This window comes from Cantharellus anzutake (assembly GCF_015039405.1).
Source record: "Cantharellus anzutake strain C23 chromosome Unknown EI90scaffold_116, whole genome shotgun sequence".
NCBI classification, from domain to species: domain Eukaryota; kingdom Fungi; phylum Basidiomycota; class Agaricomycetes; order Cantharellales; family Hydnaceae; genus Cantharellus; species Cantharellus anzutake.
Window position 1 is genome coordinate 97,691 of NW_024067066.1, and position 18,835 is coordinate 116,525.

Below are 18,835 nucleotides of genomic sequence, written 5' to 3' on the forward strand. Positions count from 1 at the left end.
GGTGCGCAGGGTACTGGGTGAAGGCAGGTGGAGCTGGGTCGGGTGGGTGTGCCCTGACACCCTCCTTGCTAAGTCTCCGGTTCCCCTTCGGAATCATCTGCCCTCGCCCAGTTCTAACACACACTAACCCAAAGACTCGTGTCCAAGAAGGTATTTTGCATTTTTCTCAATGATTTATTAGTCAATTCAGTCTCAGAATATATACAGACAGTTGAGCAGCCTGGGAATTGTCATGGGAAATCAGATTCAATTGCGGCATTATGTTTTGAATGTCTACCCTGAATAATACAAATTTGATTGAATTATAGAATCATCCCAGGACGTTCCAGGATGTCCTGGGGACATCCTGGTGAATGGATCAGGCATTTTCTTTCCTCACCAGGATGTCCAGGACATCCACTAGTAAATACCCCCTTTCAGGCCCCATTCAAAGGCCAAATGGCCCCCCCTTGTTGTAATGTAGGGATTCCTGATAAGGCAATCCGCTTACTTCAGCAGTTATACTCGCGAGACCAGAGGTAAGCTAGAAAACTTTCTGATGATTTTGCTCAACGCATGTCTGTGCGTATTTATACATACACGAAATGTATTACAATGATATTATACGTAAAATAAGTAACTGCGCAAGCGCGCGTACGCAAGCACAGACTAAGCGGGAATATTCTAGCGATTTCCCACAATAATCCAGAATGCCCCGGAAGGTTCCGGTGACTCGTGACTTCAACACCCCTCCATAGGCTGTCATTACATGGCTGACTAGGCTGAGAAAATGGTCGGCACAGTAGTGACTGCTAGCAACCATAGCAACCCATCAAAACCTCTGGTCCGACTTTGCTGATGTGTGCCCGTGGCCCGTGACCGTCCGAGTCCCAGCTGGACAGTCACGGATGGAATTTAGCACTCAATGGGTTCAATCGCATCAGATGCGCATACTTGTAGTAAGTATATATTCATTTGCGTCTCTGCTTTCATCTCCTCACTCATGGATTTCATACATTATCGGGGAACGAGGCGCCAATCCACGGGCCGGGACCGCCCGGGTTCCGGCCGTTCCCCCTCTTTTATAGTTCTTCTTAGACACTGGAGTATCCTATATAATCTCTGAGGGGTGCGCTCCCAGCCCTCTAAGCGCATACACTGAAAGTTGTGGTAAGTACTCCTTGATTCATGTTACGTACCTACTGACGCCACGCACATTACCTGCCAGTATAATAGCAGCATTTCTCCAAAAGTCACAATGCGATTCTGGAACGTTTTTGTCCCAATCACTCTAGTTCTTGTTGTCGCAGCTGATATCCACTATGGCGAATTCACTTGCCACGACAGAGGCCACAACTGGATGTCAGGATCTTGGGGGATCGTCCCCGCAGGCAATGGTGAGCCGAAGTCAAATGGATTGTGCTCCTGCTTAACCAATATTTGCCCAAAAGACACTTGCGCCGCTGCAGAGATAATCTTCTCTCACGAATTGGAAGGCCTGAGATGCAACATCTACGGTCGCGACATCGCAATCACCGCGTCGCTTTGCGGTAAAAACGTTACCATATTGTTGAATGACCCCCTAAGAGCGATTTCTTCCTGGACGAGGATGGAAGAAGTGGAGAGTGTGTACCACTTTCCGGCGGTGTTCAGTCGTCGGAGTGCTATAATGAAGGGGATCCACAGGGCAGTTGCCACTTCGAGGACCGGGGCTACTGCCCGTTGCCCATGTGCCAGCCAGCAGGATCTGGCGAAGCACAGCGACCAATGCGCAAATCATCGGCATCTAGACGCTAGCTGCCTCGTCGCAAGACCTGTTGATGTTCAGAAAATAGTACTGTCGTAAGATACGCTCGGAATGATGATCGCCATTTCATCAAACTTTATAATTCAGAGATCGCCTTTCAGAGCACTCGTGCGCCGGAAATGGGGACATTCCAGTGAGAACTTCGCTGGTGTTGGATGAGCCAGCGATGACGAGGACGTACGACCCCACCTGATCGGCCTCTCTTAGGCCATAGCCGGAGTCACTGTACCCTTCTTTACATGTTCGTACTGCGAGGGATCCGGAGACGGCTATTATGTGATCGGTGCACGTCGGACTACGACACTAGAAACTAATGCCAAAATCTAGAGGACCCAGGAAATAAAATTATCAACGTGATTTGGGTGTGAATAATCTCGCCAGAGTCCCAAAAATCGACGACTCACCGATTCCCTCCATGGGTTTCCGCGCTGCCACCAAATGGGGTGACGAAGACGAGCGCGGTGCTTGGAGGTGTATGGCCAGAGAATGGTGTGCGATGGGCCTGAAGGATATGCCGGTACAGATCACATCGGGATGCCTGAAGGGCAACGAGTTTAGGGCAGTGTACCATTTTGTGAAGAGGTGCGTTTCATTAGCTTTGTCTTGTTCAAGGATACGGGGACTGATAAAAAGATGTATTATTATTAGGTGTAACTACGTATACAATGTTTTATAGTATGGCTACATGTGGAACGGCACACGGACGAGGCAGGAGGAGGTGTCAGAGTAGTCGTGGGATGCTGTGCATGCGATAAGTCTAGTGAAATGACTTGTTACCCCAGTCTGTTGTTATGAGTAGACTTTAGGCGCTCAACGGCAACACTCAGACACTAACGAGGGACTCAAGCTCAAGTAAGTATTGAAAGATATTATCCTTAGGTTCTGACTACGAGGTTTTATAGTACAATGGGACTATGCTACAACTGGGACGGCGCACGGACGAGATGGGAGGTGGTGTCGGAGTAGTCGTGGGATGTTGTGCATGCGCGCACTGCATACCCGACTAGTGATATTCAACAACGTCATTCACTGTTGATGAGGATCAGGACCCTTCGCATCTCTCTGCACCCATTTAAGCTTTCTCCACGGACCCAGCAGAGGATCCTGCAGAGAAGCAACCTCAGTTCGTCCTATCTCTTGCACTCAAGGTTACCTTAATTTGTTCTTTCTAAGAACCTGCTTGACTCCTTTGTCAGAGAAAGCATATGTCGCAAGGTGTGAATCGGACTCAAGGAGTGACTGATTTGATTGTGGAGTTGGGGATTTGATGAGAAGAAATACATAGTATTGTGGCGAAATAGTGGGAAAATGAAATACTAGTCAACGGGGCTGCAACAAGTCCAGAGTTAGCACAATGAAGTGGGCAAGGATAGCTAAGAGGAGCTCACATCATAACGAGAAGCAAAATGACATGCTATTAGCGGCCGAAGGTGGATGAAAGTGAACAATGAAAATGCCTTTGCAAAATAGGTACAGATTGATCAGCGGCATCGTCGTCACCTTCGAAGCAAGAGGCAGCCGGATTTGAATCCCAGTCACTAGAGGTATGGGATCCTAATGTTGCAAGGTTGGCTTGTCGGCCATGGCGACTCTTGCCCCGGAGCCAGGTATGAACCATTCCACTCCGCTCTGCGCATCACTCTGACAAATTCCTCGACAATCGGCCCTGCTTTTCGAGTCAGATCATGACCTGCCATACCCCGCATCCAAACGCCCTCATCCTTCTCAACTTGTTGGAGGACAGTTTCTCCAGCCTCAATGAGATAGTCCCCCAATTCATTGAAACGAGCTCGCAGCTCGGCAATCTTTGAACTCGTAAGTGTGAGAACCATGCAAGAAATAATGCCACTTCACCTCATCCTCATCCGATAAATCGCTGCCATGGAGATTCACAACCTCGTCATTGCCAGCAGGGGTGAGATTGGTGTTGACATCCATGTGTGCCTGAATCAAGATGTCAGCATGAGCGATTGAAGTGTCATATTTTAGCTTTTTAGCTGAGTGATCCAAATCTTGAGTCGGATCTGCTAAGGATGAGTGAGTGCGCTTGATTTCATGAGGTTTGAGGCTAGCTAGACTAAGTCGGACCCCTTCTCGGTCCTGGTCATCACCGTCAGATATGCTGCCTTGTTTGGCAGCTTGGTCACGGTTCCAGAGGTGAGTATGCCGATACAGGGAGGCTGAGGGGCATAAAATGACGCCGGTGGATATCCTCCCAAAATTCCATAGGAGGTTTCCCAGCAGACTGTATGAGGTGTTTGCAAAGGTGAAATGTGTTGGTGGCTTGTGCACCACAGTGGCAGGTCCAGTCTTTGATGTTAGTATTATAGTTGCGGCTGCTGATGGGCCTCTTTTCAAGTTCATTCCAAGCAGACTTGAAAGCTTGCTGCCAAGTTGTGAAGGGGCGGCTCCTGCCAAGGTGCCAGTTAACGGAATAACCGCTTGCTCTAATGCTAATGCTCAGTCTCACTATATGCACGAGAACTATTAATATTACCTAATGCTAAAGCTATAAGGTAATATACAATGAGTTATAAGATATAAGAATGAATGAAAGATAACTAACCTCAGTCTCACTATATGCACGCTTGTGCATGGGCGAAGGTGTAACGGATAGCATGGTGACGGCCCCGACAGGATGTTGAAGCCTCTTGATTTGAAGCGAGCCGGTAAATACAAAAATCCAAAAAAAAGGAGGTGATGGGGCAGGTGGAGGGTAACGATGAAGACAACTGAGAGTAGCAGCAGAGAAGTGCCAACAAAAGAGAAGAAGTGAAGTTACAAAGACAAGGCATGAGCCGAAAAGTGAAAGACACCGTAAACATCCGGGATCCAACTTGCAAAGGGTAACCAAGGCTAACTGCCTTATCCAATGCAAGACTGAATATTCAACGCCAACCAAACACCCTAACCAAAACTAATAAGAGAATTAGTTAGAAATATACGTCAGAGTCATAGAAAAAGAAATAAACTCCAGCATGCATGGACGCAAGAGAGATAAAAGACTGTAGAGCAACAGCATGCAGCGGATGCAAGAGGTGGTGGCTGAGAAGCCAAAGCGTACCACAGACACAGACGCAGAAGAGAAGGCATGGAGGCCAAAGCGCTCAGCGGGTGCGCATAAAAGAAAGAAGGCATGGAGGCCGAACCGTACAGCAAACATGTGTAAAGAGAAAAAAATAAACTGATGTACCAATCAAGCAGCAGAAATCAGAAACATGGACACAATTGCATACCAGACAACTAAGAAAAACTGAACATCGCAGGTGAACAGTCTAAAGGCATAAAGCAATGAATATTGTGTACAGACGAGGACTTGACCTAGCAAAGGGCATGGCAGATACCCAGAAGAAAACTGAGGCGCTGAGGCTGGCGCACACAAGTCATATTTAATCTCGTGCCTCCATTAAATTTAAAAGAACTGAGGAAAAAGGAAACTAATTCAAAAGATTGAATATAGTTTGTGGCCTTCACAGATAAGTCCGAAGTGACCAAAATAAGTAAGAAGAAAAAGGTGTTGTGACCAAGTAGTCACGCTACTGTGGGAATGTGGCTGTATGAAAGCTTGTCTGGCCTCCCATAGCACATGGTTCCTCCAACACCAGTCAGGCTCAAGAAAGTGGGATGTATGAATATAGGAGTTAATGGTGGAATAGGCAATGATGTAAACAGTCTGATTGAGCAGTGAGTGTGTTTTTAATCAAAGATAGCCATGTTTTAGATGCTTCCAGTGGTTTTCAGTGACAAGGGGGGTGTCAGGGGACAGACCCTGGGTCTGTCAGGGCACACCCGCCTGACCCCACTCCACCCGGTCCGACCCCACCCGATCCCACTACCCTCACCTGATGCCCCCATCCTCCCTCCTCCTTTCTCTCCTTCTTCCTTTCCCTTTTCCTCCTCTTTCTTCTTTCCTTTCTTTCTCCTTCTTTCCTTTTCTACTACACGGACAACTTCCTTGCTCGATGTACCATTAACCAGGCTGCGCAACATGCCTGGACCTGGACACACTGGGTGACGCCCTACACACCAGACGCTCCTGAGACCTCTTATGGAGATACCCGGGCGGACACGGCTGTGTGCATAGATGACGTGGTGCTCCCCACATGACCTCCAACCGCATGTACATAAACACAGCCTAAGTGGGAACTGAGAAGTAACCTTCTTCTCACACTTCCCACTTTAGGCAAGTAGCTTACATTCCCCTGCTAATAATAATAACACACTTCCCACTTTAGTCTAAGTGGCCAGGGACCCTTGCCTGCTCCGGGCCCGTTGTTACGCACACCCATGCCGCACCCTACCAGGCCCTCAGCCCCGGGCAATATACCCGGACGCTGTAACGGGTCTATCGCCTAGACTCGAGACAGAGAAAGGGGGGAGGGTGGTAGTGAATGAGTGTGTGGTGGAGGTTCGGTTCTTTGGGTCCTGGGGTGCTAGCGGGTCTGTTGGAGCCTCAACTCAACACTCACCTACGTCTCTCTTGGACGTCAAGGCCGAGGGTTATGAGAAAAGGGGTCTCAGATGTAAGCAAGTAACTCAGGGGAGGCGTTAGAGTCGTGGATGGCATCTTTGCCACTTGGATGCAACTTCTGCTTGTCCCTTCACGGGTCTATTCAATACTAACTTGTTATGTACAAGCTGTTATCTAGTTTTTATATGTTTGAAATGAAATGAATGGACTGGGGGAATGTAAACGGGCCGTTAGACAACCGTAAATGACGAATATCCAATTGGGAACAAAGAAACAATAAAAGAAATATGAATGAATGGGGGATATATCATAACGGGTCCGAAATGGGAAATGTAAAAGTTAACTCCGCAACGCTTCGCCACAGCGCCCGCCTATCCTCCCGTCAGCAACCTCCTCGTCTCCAGCTTTCCAACGAGCCCCTATTCGTCCCATTTGGTGCAGTAGTTGTTGAGATGTGGCCATTGACAGGTACTGTCAAGACCACGTGAGACTCTACTCCGTGCTGAACCATCCGGGCATGGGATTGCCATTCTGGGAAATGCTCCGGGGGTGAAGAAGGAAGGCAGAGCATCACTATCGGGTGGAAAAACGACTGGGTTGTATGTGTAGGTATGGAGATCTGGAGAGGGGGTGAAATTGGCGGCGTGGTTTGGCGTGGGAATTTTGCTTGGGGTTGTCGGGAATGATGGGGAAAATAGGGAAAAATAAGGAATGAGTTTGTGGAGTGTTGGATAGTGTTATAATGAACATCGGGAGCGTCAGAGGGTATGTGGTATATGTTGGTGGCCAAATTCCACAGAATCCGACTTTTTGCGGTACACGGAGTTGTCCCCACAACAACGCTCTCGACCCCGGGTCGGTCCCTGACAGGGTCCCCATGACCCCTCTCTATGGCCCACAGTCCAACCTGTAAACACAGCCCATCCCAGGGCATGACTACTGTGGGTAAGAAAGTGAGAAGAAGGTTAACTTCTCACTTTCCCACAGTGGCCCAATATGGCAAAAACTTCCGGGGATACCCGGAAGTCACATGAGGAATGGGAACCAGGCCTGGAGCATGCAGTGCATGGAGCATGTGGGGCGGAGTGCACATATTGGTCCAGGTCTGGGCTAGTCAGGGTGTGTGCCCTGACAAGCTCCCAATCACCACCCACACACTTCCCTGGTAAGCCAAAGAATTAAATTTGCTATAATTTGGGTGAAGTTTATAGTACACTCACAACTTGAATCCATGTCAGGGCACACCTGCCTGACCCGGCCCCAGCTGACCCGGTCCCCCATCACCCACCTGACCCAGTTCCCTGCTACCCACTCCTTCCCTACTTCCTCTCCCCTTTTCTCTTCCTCTCTTTCTCCCTCCTTTCTCTTTTCTTTCTTTCCTTACTTATTACATGGACAACTTCCCTCCTATCAGTGTACCATTGGCCCAGCTGCAGTACGACATGCCCGGACCTGCCAGGCGGCCTCTCACTGTCAGGGCACACCCCCCTGACCCGGCCCCACCCGGCCCCACTTCACCTGGTACCCCACCACCCAGCCTTCTCCTCCCTCCTCCCTCCTTCCTCTTTCTTTCTTTCTCCATTTCACTTCCTCTTCATTTATTTCACTTTCTCTTTATTTTCTCTTTATTCTACACGGACAACCTTTCCTTGTATCAATGTACCATTGACCCACCTGCAGCGCGCTCACGACACACCCAGCCCGGGCGCCCCAGGCGACCCCTGCTACGTCCAGCTCGTGCATTCACAGCGGACGCTGTTGTGGGGACAAGTCTGTGCGGGTTAAAACGAGCCTCATCGCACACTTCACCCTTTACTGCATCAGGGATTAGGATTGGTGACTCGGGGTAATAGTAGGAGTTGTAGAGGTTGTAGAGGTGGTTCTGACGAGTTTAAGATCGTTGGATTTGGTTGGGTTGTTGAGGAGATATGACATTTTCTTTATTATCTTTACTATTTTCATTCATTCACGCATGTGACTTTCCTTTTCTATTTGTATCGGACTCTTCCGTGACACACTGTACAGTAGTTAAAGAGGGTTATCAGCACCGTACCCAAGGACCCCACTACATCTGTCTGACACTAGAGAGAGACCTACCCCCCCCCCAGACCTGAGCCACGAGTCTAGATTGATAGACCCGCTACAATGCCCTTGGGATCCCCCATGGGGACACCCGGGTGACTACGGCTGTATGCGAGGATGAGGTGGCACCCATCATGTGACCCAAGCCGCATGTATATAAACATACCTGAAGTGGGAACCGAAGAAGTAGCCTTCTTCTCATCCTTTTCCACTTCAGTCTGAGTGGCCAGGGACTGTCTCCTGAGCCGGGCCCGCCAGTACGCACGCCTGCTCCACACCCCACGAGACTTCTAGTGTCAGGCGTCTCACCCAGGCCTCCTCTACCCCGGATGCGTCCCTGACAGAAGGTTAACTTCTCACTTTCCCACAGTGGCCCAATATGGCGAAAACTTCCGGGGATACCCGGAAGTCACATGAGAAGTGGGAACCGGGCCCGGGGCATGCGGTGCGTGGAGCATGCGGGGCAGAGCACGCATGCGGGTCCGGGAGCGGGTCCGGATGCGGGTCCGGGTCCGGGCTAGTCAGGGTGTGTGCCCTGACAGGCTCCCTCCTGCACCTGAATGCTATAGAAATGGGCCCATTTTTATAACATGGGGGCACCTCAACCCATTCATATGGGACATGACTCACAGAGTTATTTGGACGCTTGCACATGTTTCACTGAGAGAAGCGATTCCATGATATTGTAACGTGATAGGTCAAGATTTTGCAAAAAGTCCTGACCATTGTGTGATTATTGGAAACAAGGCATTGTCCGTTATCATGTAACTTTGCGGACTGCTACCTTCAGGCTCAGTGGAATAGGATTTTTATCCTGATCTTTTACAGACCGGTTCCACTGTTTGCTGGAGGCAGAACAGAGCCGGATTTTTATCTCATGGTAGACCAGACAAAGTCGCAATTCGGAAGCTAGATGTAAATTTGATTTGTAGCTAGGTATCCTAAGCATACACAATGGATTTTTGTCAGAGTTTGTCTTGTTGGGGAGTGTCTACAGTCAGTGAGTCATCCGTGAAGGCGGTGCGGACCCAGGAACCGCTCCGGTCAACAATCACCCATTGAGGATTCGTGGTGCCAATTTGGATGCGACCCACCACTGCGCAGATTGCAGCCAAGTCCACGATTTCAATGTACAACATCAAACTTCTAAAATAGGTCAGCTCTAGTGTAGCATCGTGTCCCTGGGTACAAGTGGTAATGATGCCAAAAAGAATGGTTTTGGGCTCAGTATTTTTGGATATGACGTTTGATGGGATGGTGCAGTGAAGGATATACTCAAGCCGCCCATAGTAGACAGTACGAACAAAATCTTCTTTGGCTTGTGGGCAGTGTGCATTCGCATCAGCAATCAACTCATACTATCAAATAACATATTTGGTTATGTAAACCAGAATTGCGATCACTCACACGGACAAAAGAGGCATCGCGGAAACTCTGCCAACTGCTCATCTGTGCAATGGCCCCTCGAATAAGATGGCCCCCATTACCAATGCAAACTTTCACCCAGTGCTCCATTATTTGTGGAAGGATGTCCAACCAGGCTCTGATCAAGCCACCAAAAGATGTCGTCAAATGTTTTGCAATCTTCTTTTGAATTGTCATGTCAGGAGTATGGTTGTGTTTGACAGGGTTGCATAAAAAAGAGATAAGATCTGGCAATGTGTCAGCTATGGTGGCTAAATAACTGAAGGATAGCGCACAGGCCGACTTCGAAAACCGTTTCTCATGCCGTGAAGGGACATTCATATCACGTCTCAGTGGCATCAGCTGAGTTACGTTGTAGCGGTTTACAACCTCAAATAATTGTGCTGCCTGATACTGCCTTAGCATGAGGCATGTGAATGGTTGTTTCCGAGATTTGATGGCAGGTAAAAGCGAACCACACCAATGCTCCATGATGAAGGTCCAATTGTTACATGGTGGCCCATTGTTTCGAATGTCGTATGGGGGCATGCAGATAAACGCTGAGCCGAAAACTGGTAGTAAATACTAGAAAAGCGATGCAATATGTATATTGTTTTGCACACAAAACTCAAGTGATAAAATGAACTCACATCTCATATTCTTTCACATAATCAACGATATCTTGCTCTAACTCATCCAGGTCTTTCTCTGTGAAAGAATATTGAATGGTGCGTTTGAGGATTGAATTGAATTTCATGAAATGTTTGTAATATTTGGGGCAGTTGAACCTGTTCCTGAGAACATACGGCGCTATGTGAATCATCCAGAATGTCATATCCATCCCTGGCCATCGACTTCCAATCCCTCCGATCCCTCCGATCACTCCCGCTCCTTCTCCACTAACCTCGGAGTTCCCGTATTCCGCAATCCCCTCGGTACCCCTCAATGGTCACCACCCCCTCCTTTCAATTTATTACCTACGCCTCCCTAAGTACAGAGCCCCGAAGGCTTCCGGACAGCTCCGACGTCTGCTAGCACACTCCCGCCTCCACTGGGCAATACACTCGCTTGCCCTGCAAAGCCCACCTTCGGGCCTATCCCTCCTTTCCATTTCTGGGTTATCGCCTGCCTTTCCGCTAACCCCGTAACCCGACTTGTCGGTAATATTCAATCGGCTAATGTCTAACCCCGTTAGCTCCGCTCCGCTTGGCTCCGCCATTTGCGGACCTGCCCTCGTTGTAACTATATATACTACACTTGTACATAGGTTACACTCCAGTAATAAAATCGACTAGAGTTTACCCTCTTCAGTTCTGGTGGCCAGTTAGTAAGTTAGGGCATGGACGTGTTTACTAGGCACAGCGCTCCTGGCATAAGTCGCTGAGGCCGAAGCCCTCCGTCACGGAGACACTCTTTCGTCTCGACCCGGTCTCTGACACAGAAAGCCCAATCTTCAGCTGTGAAGATGTGCTTTTCCATCCAAATGTTTGAGGTACGATGTCCGAAGGATGAGGGTACCGTGTCCCCAGCTTGAGCAGTTTCTTGTCCGATTCTTTCCCAGAGAGCTTCGGAAAGCTGATAGCTTTCCTTCCCCTCACTTTATATTTACCTTGCCATAGCGCAACCAGATTTTTTGAGTGATTTTCTAGGCAAAGATGCATCCAATCACGGGGGAAAGACCTAGTAATTGAAATGGATGGAAGTTCAGTTTCCATTGATCCCAGACTGTTGTTGGATTTTGGAAAGCTTCGATTTTGAGCCTCTGGAACTGCCTAGGAGGGAAGTGACCTCTGAGAGTGTGTTGATAATCAGATTTGGAACAGAGCAAGTTGTCCCGAATATCCCAGTATGTATCACATGTTTTGGGCTGGTCGAGAGGAGGTGTGTGAGGGACATAGTATGTTGTCACGCCATCAAGATTCCTAATTCCCTTAATGTGGCAGACTGAGCATGGGGAAATCCCATTAGGACCCTTAAAATTCATTACATGCGTCACAGCAACCATATTGCCATGGAAAGAAATTGGATAAGCTTGAAGCTTGAAAGTTTCATTTGAAGTTATATCCAATGCCCATTCTCCCAGAGCCAGCTGCTTGCAGTCATCAACAACTGGCTGTAAGAAGGAATTGAAGTCTTTTGGTGCCTTTGGCCCCGGGATTATAGCAAGTGGGATTATATTCGATAGTTTAGTACGTTCCTTGGGTGGCAGGTTGAAGTTGATTGCGATAATGGGCCAGCAAGTCATGCTGCCGTCGCGTTGGCATTTGAAGATCTGAAATCCATCTATCATGATCCCCAGTGTGACGTCCCAATGATCACCAAATAAATAGTGCTGATATCTGTCATATCCATCCACAGCCATCAACTTCCACTACCTCCGAACTCTCTGGTTTACCTCCGCTCCTTCTTCACTAACCTCGGGGCTCCCATATTCCGCAATCACCTCCACTTCCCTCGATGGTCACCACCCCCTCTTTTCAATATATGACCTACGCCTCCCTAAGTATGGAGCCCCGAAGCTTTCTGGACAGCTCCGATGTCCGCTAGCACACTCCCGCCTCCGCTGGGCAATTCACTTGCTTGCCCTGCAAGCCCACCTTCGGGCCTATCCCTCCTTTCTGTTTCTGGGTTATCGCCTACCATTCCGTTAACCCCATAACCCGACTTGTCGGTAATATTCAATCGGCTAATGTTTTAACTCCAGAGACCAGGTCAAGACGAAGGAATGTCTCCATGGCGGAGGGCTTCGGCCTCAGCGACTTATGCCAGGAGTGCTGTGCCAAGTTACACGTCCGTGCCCTAACTTACTGACTGGCAATGAGAACTAAAGGGGGTCAACTCTAGTCGATTTTATTACTGAGGTGTAACCTATGTACAAGTTGAGTATATATAGTTACAACAAGGGCGGGCCCATAAATGGCAGGGCCAAGCGGGGCGGAGCTAATGGAGTTAATCATTAGCTGATTGAATATTACCGACAAGTTGGGTTACAGGGTTAGCGGAATGGTAGGCGATAACCCAGAAACGGAAAGGAGGGATAGGCCCGAAGGTGGGTTTGCAGGGCAAGCGAGTGAATTGCCCAGCGGAGGTGGGAGTGTGCTAGCGGACGTCAGAGCTGTCCGGAAGCCTTCAGGGCTCCATACTTAGGGAGGTGTAGGTAATATATTGAAAAGAGGGGGTGGTGACCATCAAGGGAAGTGGAGGTGATTGCGGAATATGGGAGCTCCGAGGTTAGTGAAGAAGGAGCGGAGGTAGTGGAAGTTGATGGCTGTGGATGGATATGACAGCTCTGCTCGGCCCTGCCATTTACAGGCCCGCCCTCGTTGTAACTATATATACTCAACTTGTACATAGGTTACACCTCAGTAATAAAATCGACTAGAGTTGACCCCCTTTAGTTCTCATTGCCAGTAAGTGAAATTAGGGCACAGACGTGTAACTTGGCACAGCGCTCCTGGCATAAGTCGCTGAGGCCGAAGCCCTCTGCCACGGAGACATTCCCTTGTCTCGATCTGGTCTCTGACAATATCACTGCCCATCAAGACAAACTTGTTGTTGCTGTAGATGATGGTAGTGGATTCCATGAAAGACATCATCAATAGTCCCAGTATTGAGATCAAGAGCCCCACGGTATTTTAGATGTTCAGCAAAGGTCTTGTTTGTGTAGAGCGCTTTGAGGTGAGGTCCCATTGGGAGATAATGGAAGGTCTTGAAGGGACGACGACAATTTGGTTTGAAGCGTGATTGCTTGCAGTATGGACAAGTATCGAGATCGGCAAGTTCACCAGAAAAACAGCAGCAGCTGTTAATGCAGCAGTCATATGAATGCTCTATGACATGGGAAAGCCTGGAGATGTATGAGTGAAGTTGATGAAGTGACTTCAGTTGAAGTTCTTCAAAGCGCGACTGAATAATGCTATATGTTGAACCAGACATATTGCTGCAAATCATAATGTCGAACATCTTCAGGTTTGTGTAGTCTACACTGGAAAGGGGCTGGTTGTCTGCATTTGTAGGTTAGCTGATGACAAAGTGAGAGAAATTACGACACACAAAATTGGTTATAGCGCCGTAAGGTCACGCCTGCTTTATATTCCTCAACAGCCTCCATCCACTCTTCCAGAGATGCCCGGTTAGGCCCTGAGAATTCCCCCGATCCATCATCACTCTGGGATCCATCATCATTCCGATCATTGCTTCCGTTGGCATTAGGAGCAGATGTTAGCACCAAACTGTATTCATAGCTGACTGGAAGCGTACAAAATTTCGCAATCATCGTCAAAGTGTGCCATTTCCACTTCTGAGGCCCAGCGCTCATATTCGAAAGGATCTTCCCATGGTGAATTCCCCATTGTATCGAGTTCTGATTCCATAGCAGGATTGAGAATTCCTTTTCACCTTTTGTAATAGCTATGGGGAGCCGGACGTCCAAAAAGATGTGACCTTTCGACTTCACGGTGTCTGCAAGCCATGCTAGTTGAGTACCTTGGCTTCCAAGCTTTGGTTGTGTCACTTGTGTGGCAATTGCGAACCATAGCTTAAGGCAGTCTCAAAATGTTTGATAAAAGTACCCAGATGTGTCCCACCTCTCAAAGAGCTAAACAGTTGAGCGAGAGGGGAAATTACACCAATGGAAGCTGCAGGTGCTTGAGACGTGTTATTTTGGCTTATTTGGTTCTGTTTGAGACGAGAATGAATTCAACTTAGACCAAACACGATCTGCCCAGGTGACCAGCCTCTTACGCTCCACCATCGCACCATTTCTCATGCCGCATTCTGTAACTCAAAAACGCACGATTTCTTCCCTCAGACACGAAAAAGAACAGCTCAAGAAGGTGCTAGAAGGCAAGTCTCCCTCTATTTTCACATTCAAACGCATCGATCTACAATCATGTCCTCCAGGCCTCCAGAAGGATGCTGACACATGTAAGTGCAGTAGCCTCTCTGCGTTGGCTACTCTGATATATTTTTTTGCACTCAGTGTGTCAAAACCATGTCCAAGAGCAAATTCCATGGCCACAGGGTCGTGCAGATTGTCTCAATTGTGGCTTCTGTCTGATGGAGGAAATGAGCATTACGAAAGAAGATATGAACACTGTACAAGTGAGTACTGAGGCCTTCTAATTCACACGATACTGCAGCTTGACAACCAAATATCAGGAATCCATTCGATCTGCCCTACGCGCAAATATTGGGGGGCCATACCTTAAAGGCATGATAAGATACAATGCCATCGACATTGACATGCTCAAAATAATTCAAGATGAAGTGAGCCTATTTAATCCACTTTCCTCATCATTATAGCACGCTGATTATTTGCATCATGCAGATCCTTATCGAGCATGCTTGGATCAAACAGAATTATGAAGAAAGCTGGCCTATTCCAGTGCTAATCAAGACAGCGATAGAGAATCATAAAACAGTTCTTTGACGAAAGGCAAACAAAAAGGTGATTCAATATGCTTGCTGGACCACTGCTAAACAACTATTCCGCTGTCCCATGCAGGTGAAAATGTTAAACGGATCCCAGGACTACAGTGCATAGCTCATCGTGTCTCCCAGAATAATACTGCCATAGATAATGTTGCCATTGAGAGTGACACTGAACTGGGCAACTGCGGAAATGACCCCACCAAATCAGACGAAGAATTGGATGACAGCCACACTAAATTTGATGGGAGCCACACTCAATCAGACGATGACCAAATCGAATCAGATGATTACCATGCTAAGGCTGTGGGAAACCAAGGGATTACTGGAAAAGTGCGAGGGAAAGGTGAGTATCACCAACATTTCCTCTCTATCTGGCATTCATGCAGCAAACCAAATAGGGACGATGAGGATAGGGTCATCCACGACCAGTCTGATGAGACATCGCACCCAAGTGTTAGAACTTGCGGATTCGGACAACTCCGGAGTGGAATCGGAGACTTAGCGTGGAAGGACCTCGGCCTCAGCAACTCAGGCGGAGCGCTGTGCCATTGCTGGTTGTCCTAGGGGTCCCTAATTTCGGATCTAGCAGGGGGAAAGTCTCTTGGGGGGAATTCATGTCGATTTCGGACTGGGGTTACAAGTTACTAGGTACATTGTATATAAGGAGGGGTCCGGAATCAAAAGGAACAAGGGTAAGACGAAAGGAGACAAAGGGAGATGGAAAGAGGAACAACACCGAGGGTCAAGTGTTTGACTCAATGGCGTTTCCCAAAGGAGGAATGAAGGGCCAAGGCCCAAGGAGGAAGGAAGGAGGATGGGAGTCGGGAATGGCTAGCTGACTGAATAGAAAGGAAGCAGCAGCCCAAATAGGAATGAGGGAGAATAGCGGAATTGAATAGGACAATGCAATAGTTGCAAGGTCCGACATAAGTCCGGAAAGTCCGAACTCGGAAGTTAAACTCCGGAATATTGGCAAAGGCAATTAAATGGAATGAGCTAACCAATACAATGGGTATAAGCGGAGGTGGGGTCAAAGTCCAAGGTCGGAGCTAAGACCGGAGGTTCCGGAGACAGAGACGCGAACGGGATTCCGGAGCGGAGGTCCGGAGTCGGGAGCATAGGTTTTGCGTACTCATCTGGAAGGTGTCGAGGTTGGGGTCGGACCCAGAATGTTCCGGAGTCGGACCGAAGGTGGTGTCCAAGCCGGAGGTGGGATAACCTCTTGGGAGTCGGCAAGGAGAAGGTGACGGAAGGGAAGTAGGGCTCCGGAAGTCGGAGTTCGGAGTTCCGGGAGCGCGGAGCGGAGGTCGGGATTGTATGGATATGACACCAAGACAACCATCAGGCCAAGAGTATTTCCTTGATCAATCAATGCACTCACGATGTCCATGCTAACACCTTTGTTCAGAACACAAAATTCCATCAAGAATCCGCTTGCATCTCCCTTCAAAGAACAAATACATTGATGATGCTCTCACGGATGAAGGTGAGCAAAGTTGACTTGTTCTCAATTTGTTGCAATTTCTAACATCTTGTAGACATCGATCCTCTTCCTAAGCACAAGTAACGCTTGTTTGTGTTCGATAACTAACTCAAACTCTTTTGGGATGGATAGGCCATCGTTGCCTAAGTGTCAGGGACCGACCCGGGGTCGAGAGCGCCTGGGTGTATCGCCCGAGGCTGAGGGTCCGGTAGGTATGACGCGGGCGTGCGTAGCAGCGGGCCCGAAGCAGACAAGGGTCCCTGGCCACTAAGACTAAAGTGGGAAATGTGTTATTGTCATTATCAAGGGAAGTGTAAGCTACTTGCCTAAAGTGGGAAATGTGAGAAGAAGGTTGCTTCTCAGTTCCCACTTAGGCTGTGTTTATATACATGTGGTTGAAGGCCACGTGGGAAGCGCCACGTCATCCGAGCATGCAGCCACCCCCGTCTGGGTACCTCTGTAAGAGGTCCTAGGAGCGTCCGGTGTGCGGGGGGTCGTCCGGTGTGTCCGGATTCGGGCACGTTACGCTGCAGCCGGGTCAATGGTACATTGATACAAAGGAAGTCGTCCGTGTGATAAGAAAGGAATAAAGAGGAGAGAGAATAGAAAAGAAGGAGAGGAAGGAAGGGAAGGGAGAAAAGGGGAAGAGGGGGGAGGTCGGGAGGAGTGGATGGTGGGGCACCGGGTTAGGTGGGGCCGGGTCAGGCGGGCGTGCCCTGACATCACCCCCTCCTTAAGCCGCTTCGCCTCGAAGCGGCCAGGTGGTTCTCCCTCTCTCTCCCGGGGGCTTGGGGTGCGTTCTGTGGAATTCCTCGATTCGGTCGGGGGCGTGGGTTAAGTGGTCCCGCTGGAGCCACTGGTTCTCCGAGTTTGGCCAGCCCGTGAATTTTACCAGGTACCAGAGTTTCCGGCGTAGCCATTTGGAGTCTAATACCTTTTCAACTTCGTACTCCTCTTCTCCATCTACGAGTTCCGGGCCCGGGCGGGGGTCGAGGGGTCGTTCTGCGATTTCATCCGGGTGGTGGGGCCTGATGTTCGTTACAGATATGACCGGGTGGATCCCTTTCTGTCGTGCGGTGAGTTGGAGTTTGACAGCGGCAGGGGAGACGACTTTGACTATCTTGAAGGGGCCGAGCCATTTGTGGTCCAGTTTCTTGGTGGGGCGGTCGGTCGTGTAGTTCTGGGCATTGAGCCAGACTTGGTCACCCTCTTGGTACTTGGGGGCTGCTTCACGGCCCCGATCGTAATAGCGGGCCATCTCGTCTGCTGCATGTTCTAACGCCGCCTTCGCCTCCTCCTGCATTTTCATCATCCTTGATGAAAAGGCATCAGCAGCCTCTACTTCGGATGTACGGGTGGGTTCTGTCCCCATCCTGGGGTGTTGCCCGGTGTCGAGTTCGAAGGGGGTCCGGTGGGTGGACGAGTGGATGTGATTGTTGTAGGCGAACTCTGCTAGCGGGAGCCAGTCTGCCCAGTCGTCCTGGTGGTGGTTGACAAACACTCGGAGGTAGGCTTCGATTTCTTGGTTGACCCGCTCGGTTTGTCCGTCCGTCTGGGGGTGGTAGGGTGTTGAAGGGGTGAGTTTGACTCCAAGGAGGTCTGCGAGCTCTCTCGAGAAGTGGGAGATGAAGGCACTCCCCCTGTCACTGAGGATCTCCTCTGGGAGCCCGTGATGCTTCCAGATGTGTTCTAGGAAGAGTCGCGCTACGCCCGCTGAGTCTATCGTCGTTACGGTGGGGACCGCATGGATGCGTTTGGACAAGCGGTCCACCACGACCAGGATGGCGTTGTACCCCTTCGACTCTGGGAGCTCTCCTACCATATCCACTGAGATTATCTGCCAGCGGTGGGTGGGGACTTTGTTTGGGGTGAGCTTCCCAACCTTTCGTGAGGGGAAAGGTTTGACTCGGTTGCAGGTATCGCACCCGCGTACGTACCGCCCGACGTATTCTGCCATCCGGGGCCACCAGTAGTCACGGGAAACGAGTTCTAGGGTTTTCCATCGCCCCGGATGCCCCGTTGCCCGTGCGTCGTGGTGCAACTGTACCAGGTCATGGCGGAGTTGCTGGTCTCTCGGTACGTACACCTTTCCTCGGTATAGGATTAACTCTCCTTGCTTCTCCCATTCATCCGACCTCAGGGTCCCTTCTCCCAGTTCCCGCATGGCTTTCACCAC

The 18,835-nt window shown here is 49.4% G+C and overlaps 5 protein-coding genes across 5 annotated transcripts; 2 read left to right on the plus strand and 3 right to left on the minus strand.

Annotated features, from left to right (window-relative positions):
• Positions 1-1,027: 1,027 nt before the first annotated feature.
• Positions 1,028-2,013, plus strand: EI90DRAFT_223248 (uncharacterized protein). The gene is made up of 3 exons (XM_039052732.1): positions 1,028-1,149; positions 1,208-1,376; positions 1,431-2,013. Exons 2-3 carry the CDS (start codon positions 1,238-1,240, stop codon positions 1,823-1,825), a joined length of 534 nt encoding a protein of 177 aa, XP_038909203.1. The 5' UTR covers positions 1,028-1,149; positions 1,208-1,237; the 3' UTR covers positions 1,826-2,013.
• An 890-nt stretch (positions 2,014-2,903) lies between these two features.
• Positions 2,904-4,454, minus strand: EI90DRAFT_223290 (uncharacterized protein). Its single transcript, XM_039052734.1, has 4 exons — positions 4,353-4,454; positions 3,641-4,245; positions 3,175-3,591; positions 2,904-3,115 (listed from the first exon to the last, which is right to left on the minus strand). Exons 2-3 carry the CDS (start codon positions 4,148-4,150, stop codon positions 3,325-3,327), a joined length of 777 nt encoding a protein of 258 aa, XP_038909204.1. The 5' UTR covers positions 4,151-4,245; positions 4,353-4,454; the 3' UTR covers positions 2,904-3,115; positions 3,175-3,324.
• Positions 4,455-4,603: 149 nt separating this feature from the next.
• EI90DRAFT_3086068 (uncharacterized protein) lies at positions 4,604-5,184 on the minus strand. The gene is made up of 3 exons (XM_039062175.1): positions 5,131-5,184; positions 5,005-5,107; positions 4,604-4,970 (listed from the first exon to the last, which is right to left on the minus strand). Exons 1-3 carry the CDS (start codon positions 5,171-5,173, stop codon positions 4,739-4,741), a joined length of 378 nt encoding a protein of 125 aa, XP_038909205.1. The 5' UTR covers positions 5,174-5,184; the 3' UTR covers positions 4,604-4,738.
• A 4,111-nt stretch (positions 5,185-9,295) lies between these two features.
• Positions 9,296-10,500, minus strand: EI90DRAFT_3158848 (uncharacterized protein; the record flags this gene model as incomplete). The annotated part of the gene is made up of 5 exons (XM_039066201.1): positions 9,296-9,697; positions 9,747-9,991; positions 10,040-10,157; positions 10,220-10,328; positions 10,394-10,500. 5 exons carry the CDS (start codon positions 10,498-10,500, stop codon positions 9,305-9,307), a joined length of 972 nt encoding a protein of 323 aa, XP_038909206.1. The 3' UTR covers positions 9,296-9,304.
• Positions 10,501-14,509: 4,009 nt separating this feature from the next.
• EI90DRAFT_3134281 (uncharacterized protein) lies at positions 14,510-16,743 on the plus strand (the record flags this gene model as incomplete). Its single annotated transcript, XM_039064650.1, has 7 exons — positions 14,510-14,669; positions 14,725-14,846; positions 14,904-15,011; positions 15,073-15,165; positions 15,306-15,519; positions 16,585-16,662; positions 16,715-16,743. 7 exons carry the CDS (start codon positions 14,510-14,512, stop codon positions 16,741-16,743), a joined length of 804 nt encoding a protein of 267 aa, XP_038909207.1.
• Between the last annotated feature and the right edge of the window lie 2,092 nt (positions 16,744-18,835).

Bases quoted from the DNA above. Each gene is read 5' to 3' on its own strand.
- EI90DRAFT_223248 (XM_039052732.1), top strand. From the start codon at position 1,238: ATGCGATTCTGGAACGTTTTTGTCCCAATCACTCTAGTTCTTGTTGTC. The intron at 1,377-1,430 runs GTGAGCCGAAGT...TTTGCCCAAAAG, and splicing joins GATCGTCCCCGCAGGCAATG to ACACTTGCGCCGCTGCAGAG.
- EI90DRAFT_223290 (XM_039052734.1), bottom strand. From the start codon at position 4,150: ATGAACTTGAAAAGAGGCCCATCAGCAGCCGCAACTATAATACTAACA. The intron at 3,592-3,640 runs GTGAAGTGGCAT...ACGAGTTCAAAG, and splicing joins ATTTATCGGATGAGGATGAG to ATTGCCGAGCTGCGAGCTCG.
- EI90DRAFT_3086068 (XM_039062175.1), bottom strand. From the start codon at position 5,173: ATGACTTGTGTGCGCCAGCCTCAGCGCCTCAGTTTTCTTCTGG. The intron at 4,971-5,004 runs GTTTCTGATTTC...TTGGTACATCAG, and splicing joins TGGTATGCAATTGTGTCCAT to TTTATTTTTTTCTCTTTACA.